At 49.4% G+C, this 20741-nt stretch overlaps 1 protein-coding gene across 1 annotated transcript in view; it reads right to left on the bottom strand.

The window, feature by feature from the left end:
- GABBR2 (gamma-aminobutyric acid type B receptor subunit 2) overlaps nucleotides 1-20741 on the bottom strand; it is a gene marked incomplete at both ends in the record, with an annotated part of 350598 nt that overhangs the window by 151545 nt on the left and 178312 nt on the right. Inside the window, 2 exons of the mRNA XM_081281796.1 lie at nucleotides 988-1053; nucleotides 15771-15872. Of these exons, the coding sequence (XP_081137922.1) occupies nucleotides 988-1053; nucleotides 15771-15872 (168 nt within the window). The remainder of the gene's footprint in view (nucleotides 1-987; nucleotides 1054-15770; nucleotides 15873-20741) is intronic.

Here is a 20741-nt window from a genome sequence, read left to right as displayed (position 1 = left end):
CTGGTTCTTTGCACCCTGGCTCTGTCACCCAGTGCATTTCATGACCTCTACGATTCCTACAAGCCTGCTCTTTACAACCGCCTCCAAGCTGCTCACACAGAGGTGAAAGAGAACAGCTCTGTGGCCATCACCAGGGACTACACCTAGAACACCTTCTGTCAGAGGAGGCTCTTAGGCAGACAGTGCTCCCTAGCTGGCCCGCATCCTGTTGGCTTTTCTCCTGACCCAGGTGGAGGAGGGGAGCTGGGAATCAAAAACGGAAACAGGCTTCCTTCCTGGGTAACTAAGGTCGAATATCATACAGAGAGATGTTCCTTTTTTTAGATCAGATTGGGCACCAGGTGAGCAGGGACTGAAGCTTGGCTTGGCCACCAGTTGGCTGAGCTGTTGGACAAGCCCTCCACCTCTCTGGGACTCTATTTCCTTCTCTGTAAAATGGGACAACTGTAGCTGCTTCATGTGGTTTTTTTTCTTTGTGTTTGAATTATTTTTGTATTAAAACAATAGCTTTTATTAAAGTATAATTGACATGCAATTAGACTTCACGTGGTTTTGAAGATTAAATGAGGTAAGGTCTAAGAGGGACCTGGTCACTTGTCACATACCAGCCAACCATAAAGGATTTGAGGTGAGACATTGAAGGACTGATGGTCTGTCCTGGACTTAGCTCTGAGCCCTGCTTGCAGGACCAGGCAGGCTGAGTCACTCACACCTGTGCAGACAGCTGGGCCTCCCTATGCAGGACACAGAGCAGGCCCAGCAAAGCGCAGCCAGGCTGAAAGCTGGGAAGGGGCTGAATGGCTTCGGCAGGGGGCATTGATGCTTCAGGCTGGGAGATGTGGGCAGGGCTCTGAGCCTGGGGGGCTCCCTGAAAAGAGGAAGCATCAGTGAGCACCAGGCTTCAGCTCCCTGTCTCTAGTCCTGTGACAGGCCTCGCCCCAGCTGTGACACCCAGTGGGGACACAAGGGCTTGGTCACTTTACTTACACAACAGAACACTTTTGCTGCCATATTCTGGTCAAACTGGCCAAGGATGATCCGCACATCATTGCCCTGTAAAGAGAAGAACACACATGTGAGAGCCAGCGGGTGACAGGCATGGCCCGGGGCTTAAGGCCACAGGCAGGACACATTCCTATGCCCCAGGCAGTACCCCCATCCCTCCCAGCCTGGTTCCCAGCTCCTGCAGGAATCCTCCCTGGTCTGGGGCAGCCAGGGGCAGGACTGCATCCAAAGCAGATGACTCTGAAGAGCCTGGGGTACAGGCCATGCCTGGAGGGTGCTTCCTCCCTTCCACACAGGGAAACAGAGGCCAGAGGAGGGGAAAACACAAGACTCCAGTCAATCACACTCCCCCATTGTGTTCTAGACTTTTCTATCTTTTCAACAACCAACCAGCCCCTCAGGGCACTCTTAGAGCCCCCAGAGGTTCCTGGTTAGAGGTCCCAGAGGCTCTCCATGATTGTTCAAATCTCAGCTCCTTTTCCTGTCCCAGCTTCAGTTTCCTCATCCAGAAGAGGGGGGATAATGGTGGAACTTACCTGACAGGATTGCTGGGAGGACTGAGTGAGATAACAACCCTCATGATGTGTTTACTGCATAGCAAGTGCCCATAGGGACTGGAAATCCTTAGTATTTGAGAATTTTCCCCAGCCCACCTTCATTTCTAAGGTAAATCTGTATTTGGAAGCTCCATAAATGGGACACTAGTGATCTCAATGTGGTTAACAGGTGCATACTGTACAACAACCCTTGTAACTCATTCACTCAACAAACATGTAACAAGTGGCTGCCTGAGGGTCCCTCCTGGGTCAAGGTAATGGGTCTTACATCACTTTCTGGGGATTGGGATGCAGCGTAGGCCCTGACCCATAGAGATTAGGCCAAAGAAAGATGGGCTGGGCATGAGGCCCGGCCTCCACTCAGCAGCCAGGAGGCCCAGCAGCCAGGAGGCCCAGCAGCCAAGAGGCCCAGTCCAACAGGAGATGTCATTCTCTTGCGGGTCTCTACCCGCCCCCCCCCCCAGCAGGCCTCAGGCTCTTTGATGCACCAAGAAGGGAAACATGCCTTTAAAGATCAGTTTTTAGCATCTTTCGAAATTGGAAAGTGCTGACTAGGAAGCCATCTTACTCATCGTGTGCTTGTGCAAAATAAAAAAGGCCTGCATTCTAAAACCATCCTTCGTTTGCAAGCAAGAATGGAAAGAGAGAGAGGAAAAAAAAAAACTCGCTCTGAAAGGACTTTAAAGGATCGTTAACAGAGCAGTTGAAGGAAAGCAGGCCTTTGTCTGCAATGCTATAAAAAGTTCCAAGCTGCTTCTGATCATGGACAGACTCCCAGGCACACTGCTTGTTGGTTGAAATCTTTTGGCCTTTCTTGCTGCTAATAGTATCTGTCCATCCATCCAGCCAGCCAGCCCAATATTTAATGAGCATCTACTTTGTGCCAAGCCCTGTGTTGCTCAACATGGTATGGTAGAAAGAGCTTATTAGAATTCAGAGTCAAGAGAGATCTGGGCTCAAATCCCAGCTCCGCCACTAACTAGCTGCACACCCTTGGTCCTGATCACCTGGAGCCGCAGTTTCATCTCAGAAGCAGGGATGGTCCTTCCTGACATGCTGGTGTAGGAGGCATGATAATGACACCTCAGCTCCTCCCTAAATGCTGTTGTTCTTCTGAGAGCTCTTTCCTCCCCCAGCTCTCCCTGGGCAGCCTCATTCATGACCCCAGCCACAAATGCCCTGTCTGTTCTGTGAACTCTCAAATCTCAGTCCCCAGCCCAGACTCTTGTTCAGCTGCCCCGGGACACCTTGGGATCCTCCCAGCACCTCCAGCACACGCCTGAAGCTGAACTCATGATCCCTCCCAGCAAGCCCCTTCCTCTCCTCTATTTTCCATCTCTGGGAACCGTACTGCCACTCACCCGAGTTGGGAACCTGAGAGTCACCTGAGGTTCACTCTTCTTCACCTCCAAAGCCAGAACCTTCACCAGGGCCTGGTGTTTCTGTCTGCTCACTATCTTCAGAATCAGCTCTGTCCCCCAGCCCCGATACCCTGGTTTAGTCATGGTCCTTCCTTCTTTCCTTTGTGGACAGCTGGACCTCACCTTTGGTCCTGCCCAGCCACCCAGTCTCACAGGGTAGATGTAGGAGTCATGCCTAGATCCAAATCTGACTATGAAATCTTTTTATGGCTCCCGAAGTTTACAGATCAAAACTGGAGCTCAGGATTCTTTACCACGTGACTCCTGCCCACTTCTCCCTCACATTTCTCACTCCTCTTCAAGGCAGTAAAAATGAACTACCAGCAGTTTTCCCCAAAATGCCTGCAATTCATCCATCCATTCATTCCTATTCTGTCCCCTCCTTCTTTCTGTAAGCTCAACCATTCAGTGACTTTCCTCCCCCCAACATGCTCTGCCTGCATGGCTGCTCCCCACCCTGCCTGCTTCCCCTCGAGCTCCCCTACTCTGAGAAGCTGTCTCTGTCCCATTGGGCTTGGATGCCATTTCCTCCTCTGTGGGCCAGGGGCACCCATGCTTCTCTCCATCACATTTCCCTCTGAGACCAAGGGGACTCATCTCTGGTCCCCAGCTCGCAGCATACGACATGACACCCATGTCAGTAAATATGCATCAAATACAAGGTGCAGTGAGGAGTGCCATGTGCAGCATGGAATGTCATCCTTGTCCCCTGAGGAGTGCCATGTGCAGCATGGAATGTCATCCTTGTCCCCACGGGTCACTCAGGGGGCGGGAGGCTTTATTGTCGCTGCACTAGTATCCTGCTGGTCCCAGGTCCTGGGACTGACTGGGCTCACCATGTCCACTTCTCAAATGAACCGAGGGACCCGTATCTTCATGGCTGACTGTCTGACCACCTGCTGACAAATAACCAGCTCTGTCACTCGAGGACCATTTAGAATCTCTGCTGCCATGACAACCATGTTGCAAAGACCACCTGGTTCTACGCGCCAGGCTGTTAGGTATGCATGGGGCCCAAGGGATCACCCATCTAGCAAGCGCCTTCCCAGAGAAGCCAAAGGCTTTCTCCAAAGCTGAACTGCATCCCAAGTCCAGGCTCTTACTTTGTTGACCCCGGCCCTCAGAGGTCCTGAGGCCCGACGGTGCCTGAGGCAGGAAGCTGTTCAAACCCTCTCTGTTTCTGGAGGGCAAGTGGGGGGACCCAGATGCTGCCAAACCTGAGAGGGAGGAGGGGCCTGAGTGGGAGGAGGGGCCTGAGAGGGAGGAGAGGCCTGAGAGAGAGGAGGGGCCTGAGTGCGAGGAGGGGCCTGTGAGGGAGGAGGAGCATGAAAGGGAAAAGGGCCCTGTGAAGGAGGAGGGGCCTGAGTGGGAGGAGAGGTCTGAGAGGGAAGAGGGCCCTGTGAGGGAGGAGGGACCTGGAAGGGAAGAGGGCCCTATAAGGGAGAAAGGCCTGTGAGGAAGGAGGGGCCTGAGTGGAAGGAGGGGCCTGTGAGGGAGGAGGGGCCTGAGTGGAAGGAAGAGTCTGAGAAGGAGGAGGGGCCTGAGAAGGAGGAGGGGCCTGAGAGGGAGGAGGGGCCTAAGAAGGAGGAGGGGCCTGAGAGGGAGGAGAGGCCTGAGAGAGAGGAGGGGCCTGAGTGCGAGGAGGGGCCTGTGAGGGAGGAGGAGCCTGAAAGGGAAAAGGGCCCTGTGAAGGAGGAGGGGCCTGAGTGGGAGGAGAGGTCTGAGAGGGAAGAGGGCCCTGTGAGGGAGGAGGGACCTGGAAGGGAAGAGGGCCCTATAAGGGAGAAAGGCCTGTGAGGAAGGAGGGGCCTGAGTGGAAGGAGGGGCCTGTGAGGGAGGAGGGGCCTGAGTGGAAGGAAGAGTCTGAGAAGGAGGAGGGGCCTGAGAAGGAGGAGGGGCCTGAGAGGGAGGAGGGGCCTAAGAAGGAGGAGGGGCCTGAGAGGGAGGAGGGGCCTATGAGGGAGGAGGGGTCTGAGTGGAAGGAAGGGCCTGAGAGGGAAGAGGGGTCTGTGAGGGAGGAGGGGCCTGGAAGGGAGGAGGGGCCTGTGAGGAAAGAGGGGTCTGAAAGAGAAGAGGACCCTGAGTGGAAGGAGAGGCCTGAGTGGAAGGACGGGCCTGAGAGGGAGGAGGGGCCTGTGAGGGAGGAGAGGTCTGAGTGGAAGGAATGGTCTGAGAAGGAGGAGGGGCCTGAGAGGGAAGAGGGGTCTCTGAGGGAGGAGGGGTCTGTGAGGAAAGAGGGGTCTGTGAGGGAAGAGGGGTCTGAAAGGGAAGAGGGGGCCCCCAGTGAAAGGAGGGACCTGAGAGGAAGGAGAGGCCTGAGAGGGAGGAGGGGCCTGGGAAGGAGGAGGGGCCTCAGTGGGAGGAGAGACTTGTGAAGGACAGGCCTGAGTGAAAGAAGGGACAACTCCTTCCCAGATGTTTGGTCTTGGTAGACCAGGGACAGAGACCTCTGTTCACACCCAAAAAGGGGGCAAGATTGGAAGGAAACAGCGGTGGGGGTGGGGCCTGGAGACGGGGAGGGATGCCCAGCCCCAGACCTCCCACGAAAGAAGGGCAGGACTTGTGAGGCAGAAAGGTCCACTGAGTTCTCTCTGGAGAGGAGCCCAAGGTGGCCCAGACCTCCGGTTGGTGTCCTTTCCTCTTTAATGGCTCCTTCTCCTTCATTGTCTGGAGCTCCCTTCATCTCTAGGATGCTTACAGGGACCTAAAATATTCTCTCTCTTCTCTCTCTCACACAGAAAGGAAGACCCAAGTAAGCACGTGTATGTGGGGAGAATTCCAGAGTCTTTCTGGCTGGTGTGTAAGCAATCTGTCAGCCCTACCTTGGGAGGGGCACTATTATTAAGCCTACTTTGAAGAAACTGAGGCCTAAAGAATTAGGCCCTTTCACAGATGCAGTGGACCCCTCCTCCAGGGTGGTATGCCACCCCAGCTGTAGTGGGGGGGCTGTTGGTAGCTCCAACCCTTCTTTGAGAGGTGCTCTTGACTAAGGGGGGGCTTCCTGGCCCTGGGAGACCATGCCAATGTCCACACCCTGTGGGCAGCTGCTAAGGACTGTTCCACAGATAGAAGACCTAGTGCCCTTGCTGAAAGGCAAGACCAGCCCCCTGGGGTGCCTATGCCCCAGAGATCCCTATAGAGCCAGGTAAAACTGGTCTCCAGCCAGGACAGCCCTGGCCTGTTGGCTTAGCTCCCCTCCCACCTCCTCCTGCTCCCCTCCCTCAATGAAGCACTTTTATAGGAGTCCCAGCCTCTGTTTCTAGGGACTTCAACCTAAGCTTCCAGGTGATAAAGATAGGAAGTGACCTGGGCCCCAGATTGATGTGGCCCCAAGAACCTCAGGGCTTGGCCACTGCCCCCTCCCAATTGCCTCCCAGGCAGAGAAAGTGAAGCCCACTATCCTAAGCTGCTGGAGCTCGGCATCCAGTCTGCAGCTTAGCATCCAGTCTGCAGCAAGGACTCATGAAGAAAAGGTGGAGCAGATCTTGAAGTGAAAGAATGTGAACAGCACATGCAGCCCTGAGTCACTAAAATATCTGGTGTGCACTGAGAAGAGCAGGAGGGCAGAAGCTAGGAAGGTAGGGACTAGTCCCTGCACCACGGGGTGTGGCACCCACACCTCTGTCTCAGCCCACTGTCCATCACACCCTGGTTTCTCAAGGACCCTCCCATGAGGCTTCATCTCACAGACCTGCTAAGCTGCTGAGACCATACAGAACCATGCAGGAGGAACTGCAAGCTCTGGGCTTAGAGGCTGGCCACCATGTGAACTGGAAGATGACTGGGAGGCACTGGCCAGGACTGCCCCATGGTCTGCCTGTAGACCTGGGAAGCTCAAGGGGGTTCACCTAGATATCCCTTCCAATGTCCTCCTGACAGACTGATTCAACACCCAGAATGAACACTCTCTTTTCTTGAACCCAAATTAATCTTTCTTGGACGTTCCCACCACCCCAAACGTCTAAAGGTTCAGAAGCAGGAAACACGTATTCACTATACAGAAAGGGCGTGCAGGGGAGGAGCCCACTCCAGCCTGCAGGCACAGAATGGTATTTCCTTCAAGTTTATTATTGTTTCTTGAAAATTTATCTATGTTTAGCAGTCTAAGAATGTATCTGTCTTAAGATAAAAATAATACCTTTTTTCCTCCACCATTCTGAGCAAAACTGGCCCATGGGGACAATGTTCCATGTTTATTCTGTAGCTTTGTGTTTCCTTGGGGTGCTTGTGTGAGTTAGTTACTGAGGTCAGCATGGGCTCTGGGCTGCTAGATGTGTGTGGGTGGCGATTCCCATAGGGACTCTCCCATCTGCTTGGAGAAGAGGGTGACAATTCCCACCAGGACTTCTCTGGTCAGTGGGAGGAGGGAGCATATGATTCCTACAAGGACCCTCCCTTGAGGCAAAGGTGAGGTGAGTTCCCCTCGGCCTGTCTTTATGGTCTTCCTGCAACAGGCAGCATCGTGTCCTCCACAAATCCCCAGAGCCTGTGAGGATGCCGTATTGTACCACAGGGGAACTCATGTTACGGGTGGCATTACAGTCACTGATTTTTAATATAGGGAGGTTTTGTTGGCACAATGTAATCACAAGGGTCTTTAAAAGTGGAAGAGTTGATCCAGGCATGGTGGTGCATGTCTGTAATCCCAGCAGCTTGGGAGGCTGAGGCAGGAGGATGGTGAGTTCAAAGCCAGCCTCAGCAAAAGCGAGGCGCTAAGCAACTGTCTCTAAATAAAATACAAAATAGAGCTGGGGATGTGACTTGATGGTCCAGTGCCCCTGAGTACAATCCCCAGTACTCCCCCTCAAAAAAAAAAGTGGAAGAGTTGGACACAGGGACATGATATAAAAAAGGCTCAGCTGACAACTGGTGGCTTTCAAGTCAGAGGAAGGAGCCACTTGCAGGATTCCAAGTTGCCTCTAGAAGCTGGAAAATGCAAGGAAATGGACTGTCTTCCCAGAGCCTCCAGAAAGCACCCATCCCTGATGATGTCTTGATCTCAGCCCACTGAGGCTGGTGTGGGCCTCTGGTCTCTAGGACAGTGAGACAGACCTGTGTGGTTTGCAGTTACTCCATTACTCCAGCTGCCCAGGAGCTGGATGCACCTCCTCTCCAGCAGGACCTGAGCCTGGGCAGATTCTGCTGTCCTTTCCTCTCCACTTGGGTTCCAGGACCCTCTCTATCACTGCTGACCAACTGGGCTGATTTTCTGGTCAAAGCCGTGTCCTTATTGTGCCATTTGAGCCATAAGAATCCCCGTGATACTGGCGCGAATTGGGCTTTTTTGTGACTCACTCAGAAAGAAAAATGATGCACCTCTGAGTGGTCCACTTGATGCAAAAGCCCCTGTGCTGAATTTCTGTTTGGGATAATGAGGAAAGTCTGGAAGTGGAAAATAAGGGGGTTGTACTTAATGTCACTGAATTGAGTGAGTGCTTTGTTAAAAATGGTTAAAAGGAGCCAAGTGTAGTGGTGCATGCCTAGAATTCCAGCAATTTAGGAGGCTGAGGCAGGAGGATTGCAAGTTTAGCCTGGGCAATTTAGCAAGATCTTGTCTCAAAATAAAATTTTTAAAAAGGGCTAGGGGTATAGCTTAATGGTAAAACACACTTGGGTTCAATCACCCATACCACCAAAAAGAAAAAAAAAGGTTAAATGGTAAATTTTGTTATGTATATTTTATTCCAATAAAAAAAGGGTGGGGGTAGCAAGAATAGTACTTCTTATGCTATAGGAACAAAGCAAAAACAAAAACAAAACCACAAAAATGAAAAGAATGTGACTACTGTCAATCAGGGGTACTACTACTAAAGGTGGGCGAGGGTGCTGGGACTGGGAGTGGGTGGGGAAGGGCTCTTGTATCTAACAAAGCTCTCTGACTCAATGGTGTCTACCTCAAGATTCTGTAAGGCATTCATTTGGTCAGTGTGGGTTTTGAATCAGTGTTTTATTTTCTAATAGCATTTTGGGATAGGGAGAGGGCCACCAGGGATTGAATTCAGGGGCACTTGACCACGGAGCCATAGCCCCAGCCCTATTTTGTATTTTATTTAGAGATAGGATCTCTCTGAGTTGCTTAATGCCTCACCATGGCTGAGGCTGGCTTTAAACTTGTGATCCTCCTGCCTCAGCCTCCCAAGCTGCTGGGATTTTAGGCATGTGCTACCGCACCGGACTCTAATAGCATTTAAAAAAAAAATCCTATTCTTTCCACAAAAGTATTTAGCCTCCACAAACTGCACTGACTGGGGAAATTGCCCCTCACGTCTCTGTTCCAGAAATAAGGGCCTATGGATGCCTGGGTCTGAAATAATGACCTACCAAAACAATCAAAAAAGAAAATACTAGTGGGGGATGGGGGCCACTTCAGGGAAGGAAGATGAAGCAAGCAAATCAGGCAGAGGGAAGTCCCCAACCTGGAGCTCATGCCACAGGCCCAGTTCTTGGCCTCTGCAGGGGGCGCTTCCCAGCCCTGCCTGGCAACAGATCCTACAGCCCCTGGTTTAGGACCGGCCTAGAATGAGGTCAAAAATGCTTGGGGCTTCCTGGCACAAAGATGGTTTTATTTCCTGACTTTTTTGATATGAACTTTGATACCTATCTGTAAATCAGTCTTTTTAATATCAGTATTCAGGTCTTCTGTGTTCTGACTGATTTTTGCCTGGGTGTCCAAGTCTGAGGCAGAGATGTGATGTCCCCCAACACTATTGTGTTCCTGCCAAATCCTCTTTGTATTTCCAACAGGCTTTTCTTTATTTATTTCAGCGAGAAGTAATGGTCCCTGAGCCTATTATTCTCACAGCAGGGGGTATCCTTATCTATAGAAAAGGACTCTCCTTAATCCTGCTGAATGCCTGTACCTTGGCTTCTCTTTGGTCCCTTATGAACAGGAGTCTCACCGCACTGTGATTTGTTCAATAGACTTTTACCTAACCTTTGACCTTTAACCTCTGTGCATCACCTATTTTGTCTGTTGTAAAAAAGTTTTTCAAAATGCTGAGGGGCTGGGGCTGGGGCTCAGCGGTAATGCACTTGCCTGGTATGAGTGAGGTACTAGCTTTGATTCTCAACACTGCATGTAAATAAACAAAATAAAGATTTATCAATAATTAAAAAAAATTTTTTTTAATAAATCAAGTAAAATAAAATTCAAGATTACTGGGCTTATTTTAAATAATGTGTAATCTGAAAGCTCTTGCTTTTTAATAATGTGTTTGGCCTATTTGAATTTCTGATCAGAATCACTATATTTAGTCTGCAATTATCTGTTTTAAGTTTACTGATTTTCACATGTGCTGTTTTTCAATACATTGATTGAATATTCTTTGCTTTTATCTTCATTATTTCAAAAGCTTCTGGTTCTGTTTACTTGACAGTATATTTACTGTCACATCATTCAAAATGCTCCTTAGCTTATGTTTCTCTTATTATGTTTTTGTTTTAGTTTAAATTTTTGCTGAGCTGGGGATGGAACCCAGGGCCATGCGTTAGTTAGCCGCACCCCAGATCCTTCTCTAATTAGGAAGCTCATGAACAAATGGTCTCTTTGGGGGTCCCTCTCCTGGTTTAGACCAGGAGTCGAGTCTTTTTTTATTTACCTACTTGTTAGGTTCTGTAATATAATTTGGATTTTTATATCTCAGTTATTGTTATTACACTCTCAATTTTGGCTTCATCTCTAAAAATTATAGGTACCTTTTGCATCTGTATGCACTTTTGTAACAGATATGTAGACAGTTCTTTTTCCACAGCTCCGTGGTCCCTGCTTGGCCATTCCTTTCGTGACCCTGGCTATGAAATGCGCCATTGCTCTCAGCCAGCTGACATGGGCCTTGGGCTTAACCTCGAGAACAGCCTTCAATCTGGGACATCGCTGGTTTTTGCATCTTTTCTGGAAAGCCTTTTTTTTTTTTTTTTTCTGGGCTAGATATTTGTAGGATTTCCCCTTACAATTTATATATCAAAACATTTGCCAAAATGTGTATAAATATGTCTCGTTTTGTCACCAATTCTGCTAGAATGCAGAGAGAGGTCAGCTAGTTTGTTCACATGGCCTTCGCTTTTCTATATAAAATTGTTGACTGTGTAGTTTTTAAATGGTCAAATATTCATATGATCCCACCTAACAGGTCTGTCTTCAGCCCCCTTAAGTTTGTTTCCTATAAAAAATAAATTTCTTCTTTGAGGATACACTTCAATTTATAGAAAAATGGCTCATCCAGTTTTCCCTACTCTTAGCCATCTCATGTAACATGGTACCCATGTTACAATGAATGAACCAGCATTCATGCATTGTTATTAGCTCAAGCCCATCTTTTAATCAAATTTCCTTAGGTTTTTTTTTTTTTTTTTTTTCCCTCTCATGTCTTTTGCTGGTCCTGGATCCATCTGGGATACTGTGGATATTAGCTGATGTGCCTCCTTAGCCTCCTCTTGGCTCTGACAGCCCTGACTTTTTGACAACTTAGCATAGAGGAGAGCTGGGCAGGTGTTTTGTAGACTAGCTTTCCACTAGAATCTGCTGGTGCTTTTCTCATGCTAGACTGCAGCCGTGGCCTTGGGAGAGGAAGGGTAGAGTGTGCTGTTGTCATCCTGTCACATCAAGGGTGCTGCTGACATGCCATATCATTGTTGATGTTGACCTTGAGGTCTGAGATAGTGTGAATCAGGTTCCTCTGCAGTAGATTCTCCTTTTTATACCGTGCTCTTTGGAAGGAAGTAGCAAGAAGTGGGTAGTTATAGCCTGATTCCTTGGAGCATGAGGACTCTTTTAAGTCTCTTGGAATTCTACTGCAGATATTTTTCTATTCTCTTCCAGTTATTTGTCAATTATACAAGCATGGGCTCGTGGATATTTGGTTTATACTTTGGGTTATATTCCAATCCTTCCCTCCTTCATTGGTCAGGTGTCCCAGCCTTGGCCTTTGGAAGCACCTTAGTTGGCCCTTGTGCTCCCTTGATGTAGCCCACTGGGGTGCATTGCTGTTTTGAGCCCTGCCCCACTTCCTGATGCCAGCAGATGCTCCAGCATCATCTTGCAGCCATCCTGCCCCACAGGGTCAGTCATTTCTCTAAGTAGCCCTGGTTCTTCTTAATTTCTTTAGAAATTAAACTCTGGGGCTGGGGATGTGGCTCAAGTGGTAGCGTGCTCGCCTGGCATGCGTGCGGCCCGGGTTCGATCCTCAGCACCACATACCAACAAAGATGTTGTGTCAGCCGAAAACTAAAAAATAAATATTAAAAATTCTCTCTCTCTCTCTCTCTTAAAAAAAAAAAAAAAGAAATTAAACTCTGGGGGCCGGGTGTGCTTGCTGCTCCTGGGCTGCCTATTTTGTTTTTGATCTTGGTTCTGTTCTGCATGTCCTGGTTCCCCCTTAGGATCTCCCTTCTCCAGTATCCATAACTGTATCTTTTCTCTCATTGGATTGATCTCTTTGGCCATTTCCTCTGAATGTGGGGAAGGCATCTCGAGTTCGTCCTCCACATTATTGATTTTGATTTTTCCTGGCATTCGCTCCGCTCTCTACGGCCTCCGATGCAGACTCCTGTTCTGCTATCTGATACCTCGTTTCTTCCTTGCCCTCTGTACCTCCTTCTCTAACTTACCCACAATGGATCTGAGACTTGCTTTTCTTTGGAGCTTTCCAGAACCGACTGCCTTTTCTCTGTTCCTGAGTATTCTGTCCATCCTGACTTAGCATTTCATCTAAGCGCACACCACGAATTGTTGAGCAAATTGGGTTTGGCTCCAGGGGATGAGAAATCAAACAGTGATCTATATAGACAAAAACTTCTGCTTCCTGGGGCTTCCCTTCTAATGGGAGGAGACAGGAGCTAAGCAGTGGGGCGGAATGGACGGCCTGTCAGAGGTTTTCGCAGGTTGAACTGTGTGCCCCCAAAAGATCCGTTGAAGTACTAACCCCAGGACCTCAGAATGTGACCTTATTTGAAAACTAGGTGACTGCAGATGTGATGAGTTAGGTGAGGCCATACTGGAACGGGGTGGGCTCTTAATCCAACACGACAGGTGTCCTACTAAAAGGACGAGGTGAAGATATGGGGAGGGGCGATGAGAAGCAGTTACTAGAGTCACACCTTTATGACCTAAGGACCCAGGGACACAGAAGCTAAGAGAAAGGTGTGGAGGAGCCCCAGAGAGGGCATGGCCCTGCCTGTCCCTGGTCTCTAGAACTGAGAGAGAATCAATTTGTGTTACTTTAAGCCCCCTAGTTTGTGGCACTTCCTTAGGACAGGCCCAGGGAACAAATACAGATGTCAACTCATGAAATGGAGAAAATGAGCAGAAAGGGGAAATGGGATCCTTGAAGAACAGGGATTTTAATTTAATGTAATTATTATTATTTTAGGGGGTAACAGGGATTGAATTTAGGGGCACTTAATCACGGGGCCACATCCCCAGCCCTTTGTATTTTGAGACAGGGTCTTGCTACGTTGCTTTAGGGTCTTACTAAATGATGAAGGCTGGCTTTGAACCTGACAATCCTCCTGTCTCAGCCTCCCAAGCTGTTGGAATTATAGGTGTGAGCCATCATGCTCAGCTAAGAATTGAAATAAAGAGTCAAAGGAGGCCTCTGGGAGGAGGGGACAAATGAACAGACTCAGGGAAGATACAAGGATCCATACCTGTGCCTTGGGGGACAGCCCTCCCCACAGAGGGGACCTCCATGCATTCTGTGCCCGCCCTGCCCTGGGACTTATATAATGTGGGAATCCTTTCTCAGAGCCATCATTCTCCAGGGGGGTGGGGACAGCCAGGCCGTGGCATCCCCAGCATTGAATTCTAGCCCAATGCTTCCCACGGGGTATCTTGGGGTAGTAGTTCCTTAACCACTCTGACCCTCAAGTCTCCATCTGTGAAATGGATTACAAAGATTCCCTCTGTCAGAGGGTTTGGGGAGGCCTAGGAGAGGCAGTGAAGGTCAAGGGTGCTGCAAGGGGCTGGCCCTCCTCGGTGCTCTGAGAAACGGAAAGGCCATCCATTTCAGCTGCTGTTTTCCTCTCATTATCGTCTCTCCTCTTTCTTTCTTTTTTTTTTTTTTTTTTAAAGAGAGAGTGAGAGAGGAGAGAGAGAGAGAGAGAGAATTTTTAATATTTATTTATTTTTTTTAGTTCTCGGCGGACACAACATCTTTGTTGGTATGTGGTGCTGAGGATCGAACCCGGGCCGCACGCATGCCAGGCGAGCGCGCTACCGCTTGAGCCACATCCCCAGCCTCTCCTCTTTCTTTTGAAGCAGGTTGGTGGATGAGCAGAGCGCCCAGATCCATCCCCAATTTCTTGCAGACTTTCAACTAGTACCTCTGCTCTATCCACAAAGGCCCTTTAAACTTGAAAGCCCTCAGAACTCTGCTGGGCCTCTGCAGCCAGGGAGCTATTTCAAGTGCTGCCCTGGGAGATGCCCTGCATGTAGCAGGAGAATGTCAGCACAGTGCAGGCCCCTCCTGCCACCACCACCACCCAGCCCTGCATCCCATAGGCCCCACACAGCCAACTGGACCCTCACACCCTACAGCCAGCCTGTGACAATGCAGGGGGTAGACTTTGGACAGATCCCACTCTATCCAACTGGCTGGCTGTGGGCCCTCCCCTGGCTGCTGTTTCCCCACCTGCAGAGGCTCCCAGGGCTGACATGTGACCCTCAGGCTCTATGTCCACCCTGGAGGAGGTGAACAATTGGTACATCTATGAACTGAGGGATTTGGAAGCAATGGCTTGAAACTGCTGTCTGCCCTGTCTGGTGAACCTGGGACTTCCCCAATCAGAAGGGTCACATCAGCAACAGGACTCTGAGATCTCCAAACCAGTGACTTTACATGTGAGCACGAAGGTCAGGCAGCTCTGCCTGTGTCTCTGTGAATCTCACAGCTTTCCACTGAGCTCAGGAGAAAAGACCCAGCTTCTTAGCTTGGTGGTCAAGGCTCCTGGGGACAGCCTGCAAACTCTATCCTGCTTCCTTCAACCTCTCCCCTGACCCTGAAGGCTGGAGTCCCCTCTGCTCCCAGGCATATGAGCACACTAACCTGTCCCCTGATCTGTGTCCCCTATCCCTATCTACTCCTGCAGGTGGGGATCCTGCACATTCTGTGGCCTGGCTGGAATATTGTCCCTTCTTTGGAACTTCTCTGAACCCTCTCCCCAGGTGGGATGAGTCACTTCCTGCCTGTGCTCCCAGGTCCCTTTGTTCCAGTTTCCCCTGAGAGCTGCCTGTCTTCCTCACCATGCTGTGAGCGACCTGAGCTCAAGAACAGGTTTGATGGTGTCCTTGAGCCCAGGAGAGGGTCTGGCACATGAAAGGTGTTTGAGAGAGTTTGTGGAACAGATGGACAGATGAAAGTTAGACATTTACTTATAACCAGTTGACCCTTTCTGTTCCTAGAGTGACTGTCACAAGATGGGGGTCAGGAGTCTGGGCTTGCAGTCCTGACAATAATACTTCCTTGGGGTGGCTTTAGGCTGGAGTTCCTCGCTCTAAGCCATTTCAAAACAGAGATGATAATAACTTGTACCCTGCTCGTCCTGTGGCCAGGCTGATAGGGGAGATCACTGTCGAAGCTCTGCAGGGTGATGGACCTGGCAATGGGCATCCTTGGCTGGTGCTGGACACCAAGTAAGGGGGAAGCCCAGGGATACCAGCTTCAGGGAGCTTCTCCCAGGTCTGAGATGCTAAGTTGGCAAGAACTTGAGGCCCAGATCAAACCTGAGGCTCCTTCAAGATTTGGGAAACCCCAGGAGCACGGCCACTCAGGCTGTGATCAGCTGCACCTACCTTAAGCTTTTTGACGCTGGTACAGGGATCATTGGAGAAGCTCTCAGTGTCCGAAATCTCAATGTCCTCACCATACAGAACCCCGGTCAGGTCGTTCCTCACCTGTCAGCAAAGAGAAAACAGAGGTGGATATGCTGGCGGCCTCTGCAAGGGCCAGGGCAGGGGCTTGTTCTGGGGAAGTGACTTGAGTGGGCAAAGCAACTTTCTCCACTCCACTGACGACATGAAGGAATATCCACCCTGCAACCGACACATTGATAGGAGGAGGCCAGACAGGGACGCAGCCTGCTAAGGCTGCCCCCGGGGGATTCCTGGGAGATAAGGCTAGGAGAGGGCCTGGCCGGCCTCCCCCTCCACCTCACCCCATCTCCAAGTTAGGATACACAGTCGTGTCTTTGTTTACATGTTTACATTTTGCATTATATATTAACATTTTTTGTGTGTGTGTGTGTGTGTGTGTGTGTGTGTGTGTGAGAGAGAGAGAGAGAGAGGCCAGATGAAACCAGGATGAACCAGGGCCTCATGCATGCTAAGCAAGTGCTTTACCACTGAGCCCCCCGATTTGTAATGACTTCACTTTTCTGGTAGATAGTCAAGACGTTCAGAGAGACAGGGCAGAATGTGCTTGGAAAGCAGAAGGCTCAAACTGCAGGGCCACCAGAGCCAGCAGAGGAGGACCTAGGGAGTGGTGGGACTAGGGGCCACATGTCCTCTGAAGGTCACAGTTTGCTACTCATCTGCCATTCTAGAACCCGGGCCCAGGATCGCACTCTTTTTGGAGGGAGAAATCAGAAATCTAGGCATTTGCAATATAAAATACCACATTTAAAATAATATTTTAAGAATTAAACTGAATAAACCTGAGTCTGTGTTTGGCCCGCAGCCACGGCTGTGCACCCTTAGACACTTAGCAAAGGAAACTGGGCTGTTTTAGGAGAAAAAACAGGTGGGGGTCAGGAGCCCAGCTTCCAGGTCCTGCCCTGACATTGACTCTCTCAGGGTCTTGGCCCCTCTGTGTGACCTCCTCCCCCACCACAGCTTCCCTGGGTCCCTGTTTCTTCTTCTGTGAGAAGGTGAACCTTACAAGCACTCTTGTTCACCCACATTAGGATGCTATTATCAAAAACAGAAACCAAAAGTGTTTGTGAGGATGTGGAGTAGGTGGGACCTTGTGACCTGCTACTGGGAATGTCCAGAGGCGCTGCTTTCCAGAAAACAGGGTGGCAGTTCCTCGGAAAAGAAACAAAGAATCGCTACAATGTTATGGTTTGAATATGAGGCACCGACTTGAAGTTGTGTGTGACAATGCAGGCATGCACAGAGGTGGACCGATGAGTTCATGAGAGCTGCAACCCCGTCAGTGGATGAATCCACTTGACAGATCAATAATTTGAATGGATTATTGGGTGGTAACCGTAGGTAGGTAGGTAGGTAAGGTGCCTACAGGAAGCAGACCCCTGAGGGGCGGGTCTTTGGGGTTGATATTTTATTCCTGATGAGTAGGGCTCTCTTTACTTTCTGCTTGCTATGTTCTCAGCTGCCTTCCATCTCTGTATCCTTCAGCCTATGATGTTCTGCCTCATCTTGGCCCAGAGCTATGGAGTTGAAACTCTGAAATCATGAGCCCAAATAACCTTTTTCTCTTCTAAGTTGTTCTTGTCAGGTCTTTTGTCACAGCGTGACACAAAACTGTTGAAAACACAGAGGGTCCATTTCTGGGTATATGCCCTAAAACAGATAGCAGGGACTTGAACAGGTATTTGTATACACATGTTCTTCATGCATTATTCACAGTAGCCAAAAGGTAGAAATAACTGGAGTGTTTATGGATGGATGGAAGTAAACACATATAGTGGAGTATTGTTCGGTCTTAAAAAATAATTAAATCCTTTTACATGCTCCAACTTGGATGAACCTAGAAAAAAGGCAGAAACAAAAAGGAAACTATTGTACGGTTCCAATTATATGAAGCATGAGGAATAGTCACAAACGACCTGGGGGGAGGGGGACAGGAGGGAGAGGGGAGCTGGTGTTAAAGAGCTACAAAATTTCAGTTTGGGATGATGAAAAAGTTCTGGAGCTGGATAATGATGATCATTGCATAACAATGTCAATGAACTTGAGAGGACTGTACACTTACAAATGCTCAAAATGGTAAATTTTATGTTATGCATATTTTACCACAATAAAAAAGCTCTTCTTATTTCAACAGTCAGCAGATCCTTCTCATACATATATGAAAGTGTTTTGAATAGCTTGGGCCTAAATGTCACTGGTCACCAGGAAGCCACCGCCAAGGAGAGGGTACAAAGGGGATGTCAGTGGGAGCTGCCATATTCTCTTTCTTTCAAGATCTACGAAGCAAACGGAGCCAAATGTGAACATTTATTAATTCCAGCTAGTAGTCCCTGGGTGCTTATTTTATTCTGTGCTTCCCTGAATGCTTGAAGTACTTTGTGATAAATGTTTTGTAAAAAGAAACTGCCACGGTCAGAGTGAACCTTGTCCATCTGCGGTTTCTACCTCTATTTTGATGGAAGACTGGGAACTAGTTTATTATTCTTATTATTTTTAAGTTAACTTTGTCATTAGAGTTGGTTTCTGTTGCTTGGATCCTTTTCGGATGCAGGTGGGGGTTCCAAGACCCCTTTTTTACCTTGAAGGTGTGGGGGAGCAACTGAACCGCAGCACGCATGCGCATGCCCCAGCAGGTGGCAATGCGCAGGCGCAGTCAAGCCCAGGTGCTCCACCTGCATGGCGCCCGCGGGGAAGGAAACTATTGAGCTTCTCTAGAGTCTCAGTTTTTTCAGCTGAAAAATGGGGACACTGTAGCAAGTAACTCACAGGTTGGTTCAAGACCCAGCGGAGACCCTGTAGAATGGCTTTGGAAATCCTAAAGCTCTACACGCTGCTTTAGAAGTCAGAATAATCATATCCAGGCCGTCGGCAGGCATCCGGCTGTCGGTGGCCTGGGGTGTCCCTGTGAGTGCGTTGGTGGGTGCGCAGCGGCTGTGTTGTCGATATGGTAGAGTGGCATATTTTACAGGCCATCGGGACTCAAAAGAAATACACAAAAAGCACTCTAGAGGCCATCTCATCCCGCCCCTAATTTCACAGTTGAGGAAACTGAGGGGTGACTCCCCGTCCAGCGCTCTTCCCACGCTCCCAGGCTGGCTCTTCTGGACCCTGCCAGATGTGGAGGGTTCTGAGGCCCAGTGAGCCGGAACAGGTCAGAACAGATGGTCAGCACAATCAGCCACTCACCGCCCAACATTTTAGCACTGAGGGTCTGCCTCAGCTTGAATGTTTATTTTAATGGACATTTTAGGGAAAACAAATGGCAATAACTGGCATTTTAAAATAACCAAAGCATGGGAAAGAAATAATTTAACTGATCTTCATCACAAGGGAAATCCACACCCCCATTTGGATATAAGAATCCCTCAGTGCGATGATGGAAGAGTGAGTCAAATTGCAAAAACCTAGTTCTTTTGGAACTGCAGGACTCTCTTTGTTTAATGGAGCTAATGTCTTATAGCAGTTTTCCATTGAAGATCCAAAGGCAAGAATGTTAACATTTGAGCTCAGACTTCAAACTCTAGGGAAAGGCCAACATTTTGCAAGAAAACAAGAGCCAAGAAGAATCAGGGAAAGCCAGGAGCTGTGGGCCCAGCCCTGCCCCGGCTGAGCAAAGCAAGCACACCAGGTCATCTCTGCATCTGCACAACACCTCCCTCGGCTCAGTCAGGCAGTAGGTGAGGAGGTTGACAGGGAGCTGTCACTCCAATGAAGTCATCCCAATGGCCTCATTCTTCCAGCTGACTGGATGCATCTACACACTGGCCATGGGGACACACAGCTAGGCTTTCCCCATGCTCCAGCGGCATAGCCAGGAGCGAGGGTTTGGAGGAGGAAGGGGAAGGCAGAGGGAGAGGTGGAGAGCAATGGCCTCAGGAAATGGGTGGAGGGGGTGAAAGGACCATTGGAAGAACGTCCTCACTCAGCATAAATGAGTACTTGTGGTCCACGTTAAGCCTAGTGCTTGTCCCATCTGTCAGGGAGGCGGGTCAGCATGCCAGAGCAGGCCACAGTGTTGCTTCACCTGTAAAAGCCCCAGCTCTGAAGCCTGCAGCTCGCCATTGAATGCACTGCTCCATGATGCTGGCACTGTGTGAGGTGGTATTAAGGCCTCTAATGTTGAGCAATACTATTTACTCATTGTTCTGGATCTTTAGTAAAGGTGAGAGACATTAATCAAATGGCTTCCCTGGTGAATGTATCAGTATCCACTGAGATAAAGGCTCTTGAGTTCAGGACCATGCTTCTGGCAGAGGCTGTACTAGAGTCAGACCCAGGCCAAGAGGTAGAACAGGGCAAAGGATTCCAGCCTGACAAACTGCATGTGCAAAGGTCCTGTGTCAGAAGCTGGTAGGGAAGCTAAGCAATTTCACACTTGGGTTAAAGCAGATCCTAAAAGAGGGGTTGTGAGGAGATAATGGAATGAAATGAGAAATGAGAAGTGAACAGGGGCAGACCAATTAGACCTCACAATTCATATTGTAGATTCTGGTGTTGATCTTAAGTACAATGGAGAGCCACTCTGGGTTGTCAAGTGAAGGAGGGTATACGATCAGAGCCTGTTTTGAAATGGTAACTCAGGCTTCTAGGACTGATGGGGGACAGGGGCATGGAGAGAGCAGGGAGGCAGTGACAGGAAGGCTACGAAAGTCATCCAAGAGAGAGATTCTGGAAGCTGGATGAGGAGAGGATGGTAGAGTAGCAAGAATTGCATTCAGGGTAACTCATTAGCTGTATCTGTCTTCCACTGCTGCATAATAAATTATTCCAAAACTTAGCAGCTTGAAACAAATCTCTCTTGCCGCCCAGTTTCCATGGATGAGGAATGGAAGAGTGGCTCAATGCAAAGTGGCTTGGGCACAAGCTCTTCCCTGAGGCTGTGGGAAGATGCTG

This window comes from Spermophilus citellus (genome assembly GCF_964194105.1).
Source record: "Spermophilus citellus genome assembly, chromosome: 2".
Lineage (NCBI taxonomy): Eukaryota > Metazoa > Chordata > Mammalia > Rodentia > Sciuridae > Spermophilus > Spermophilus citellus.
This window is presented reverse-complemented; position numbering and strand designations above follow the sequence as displayed.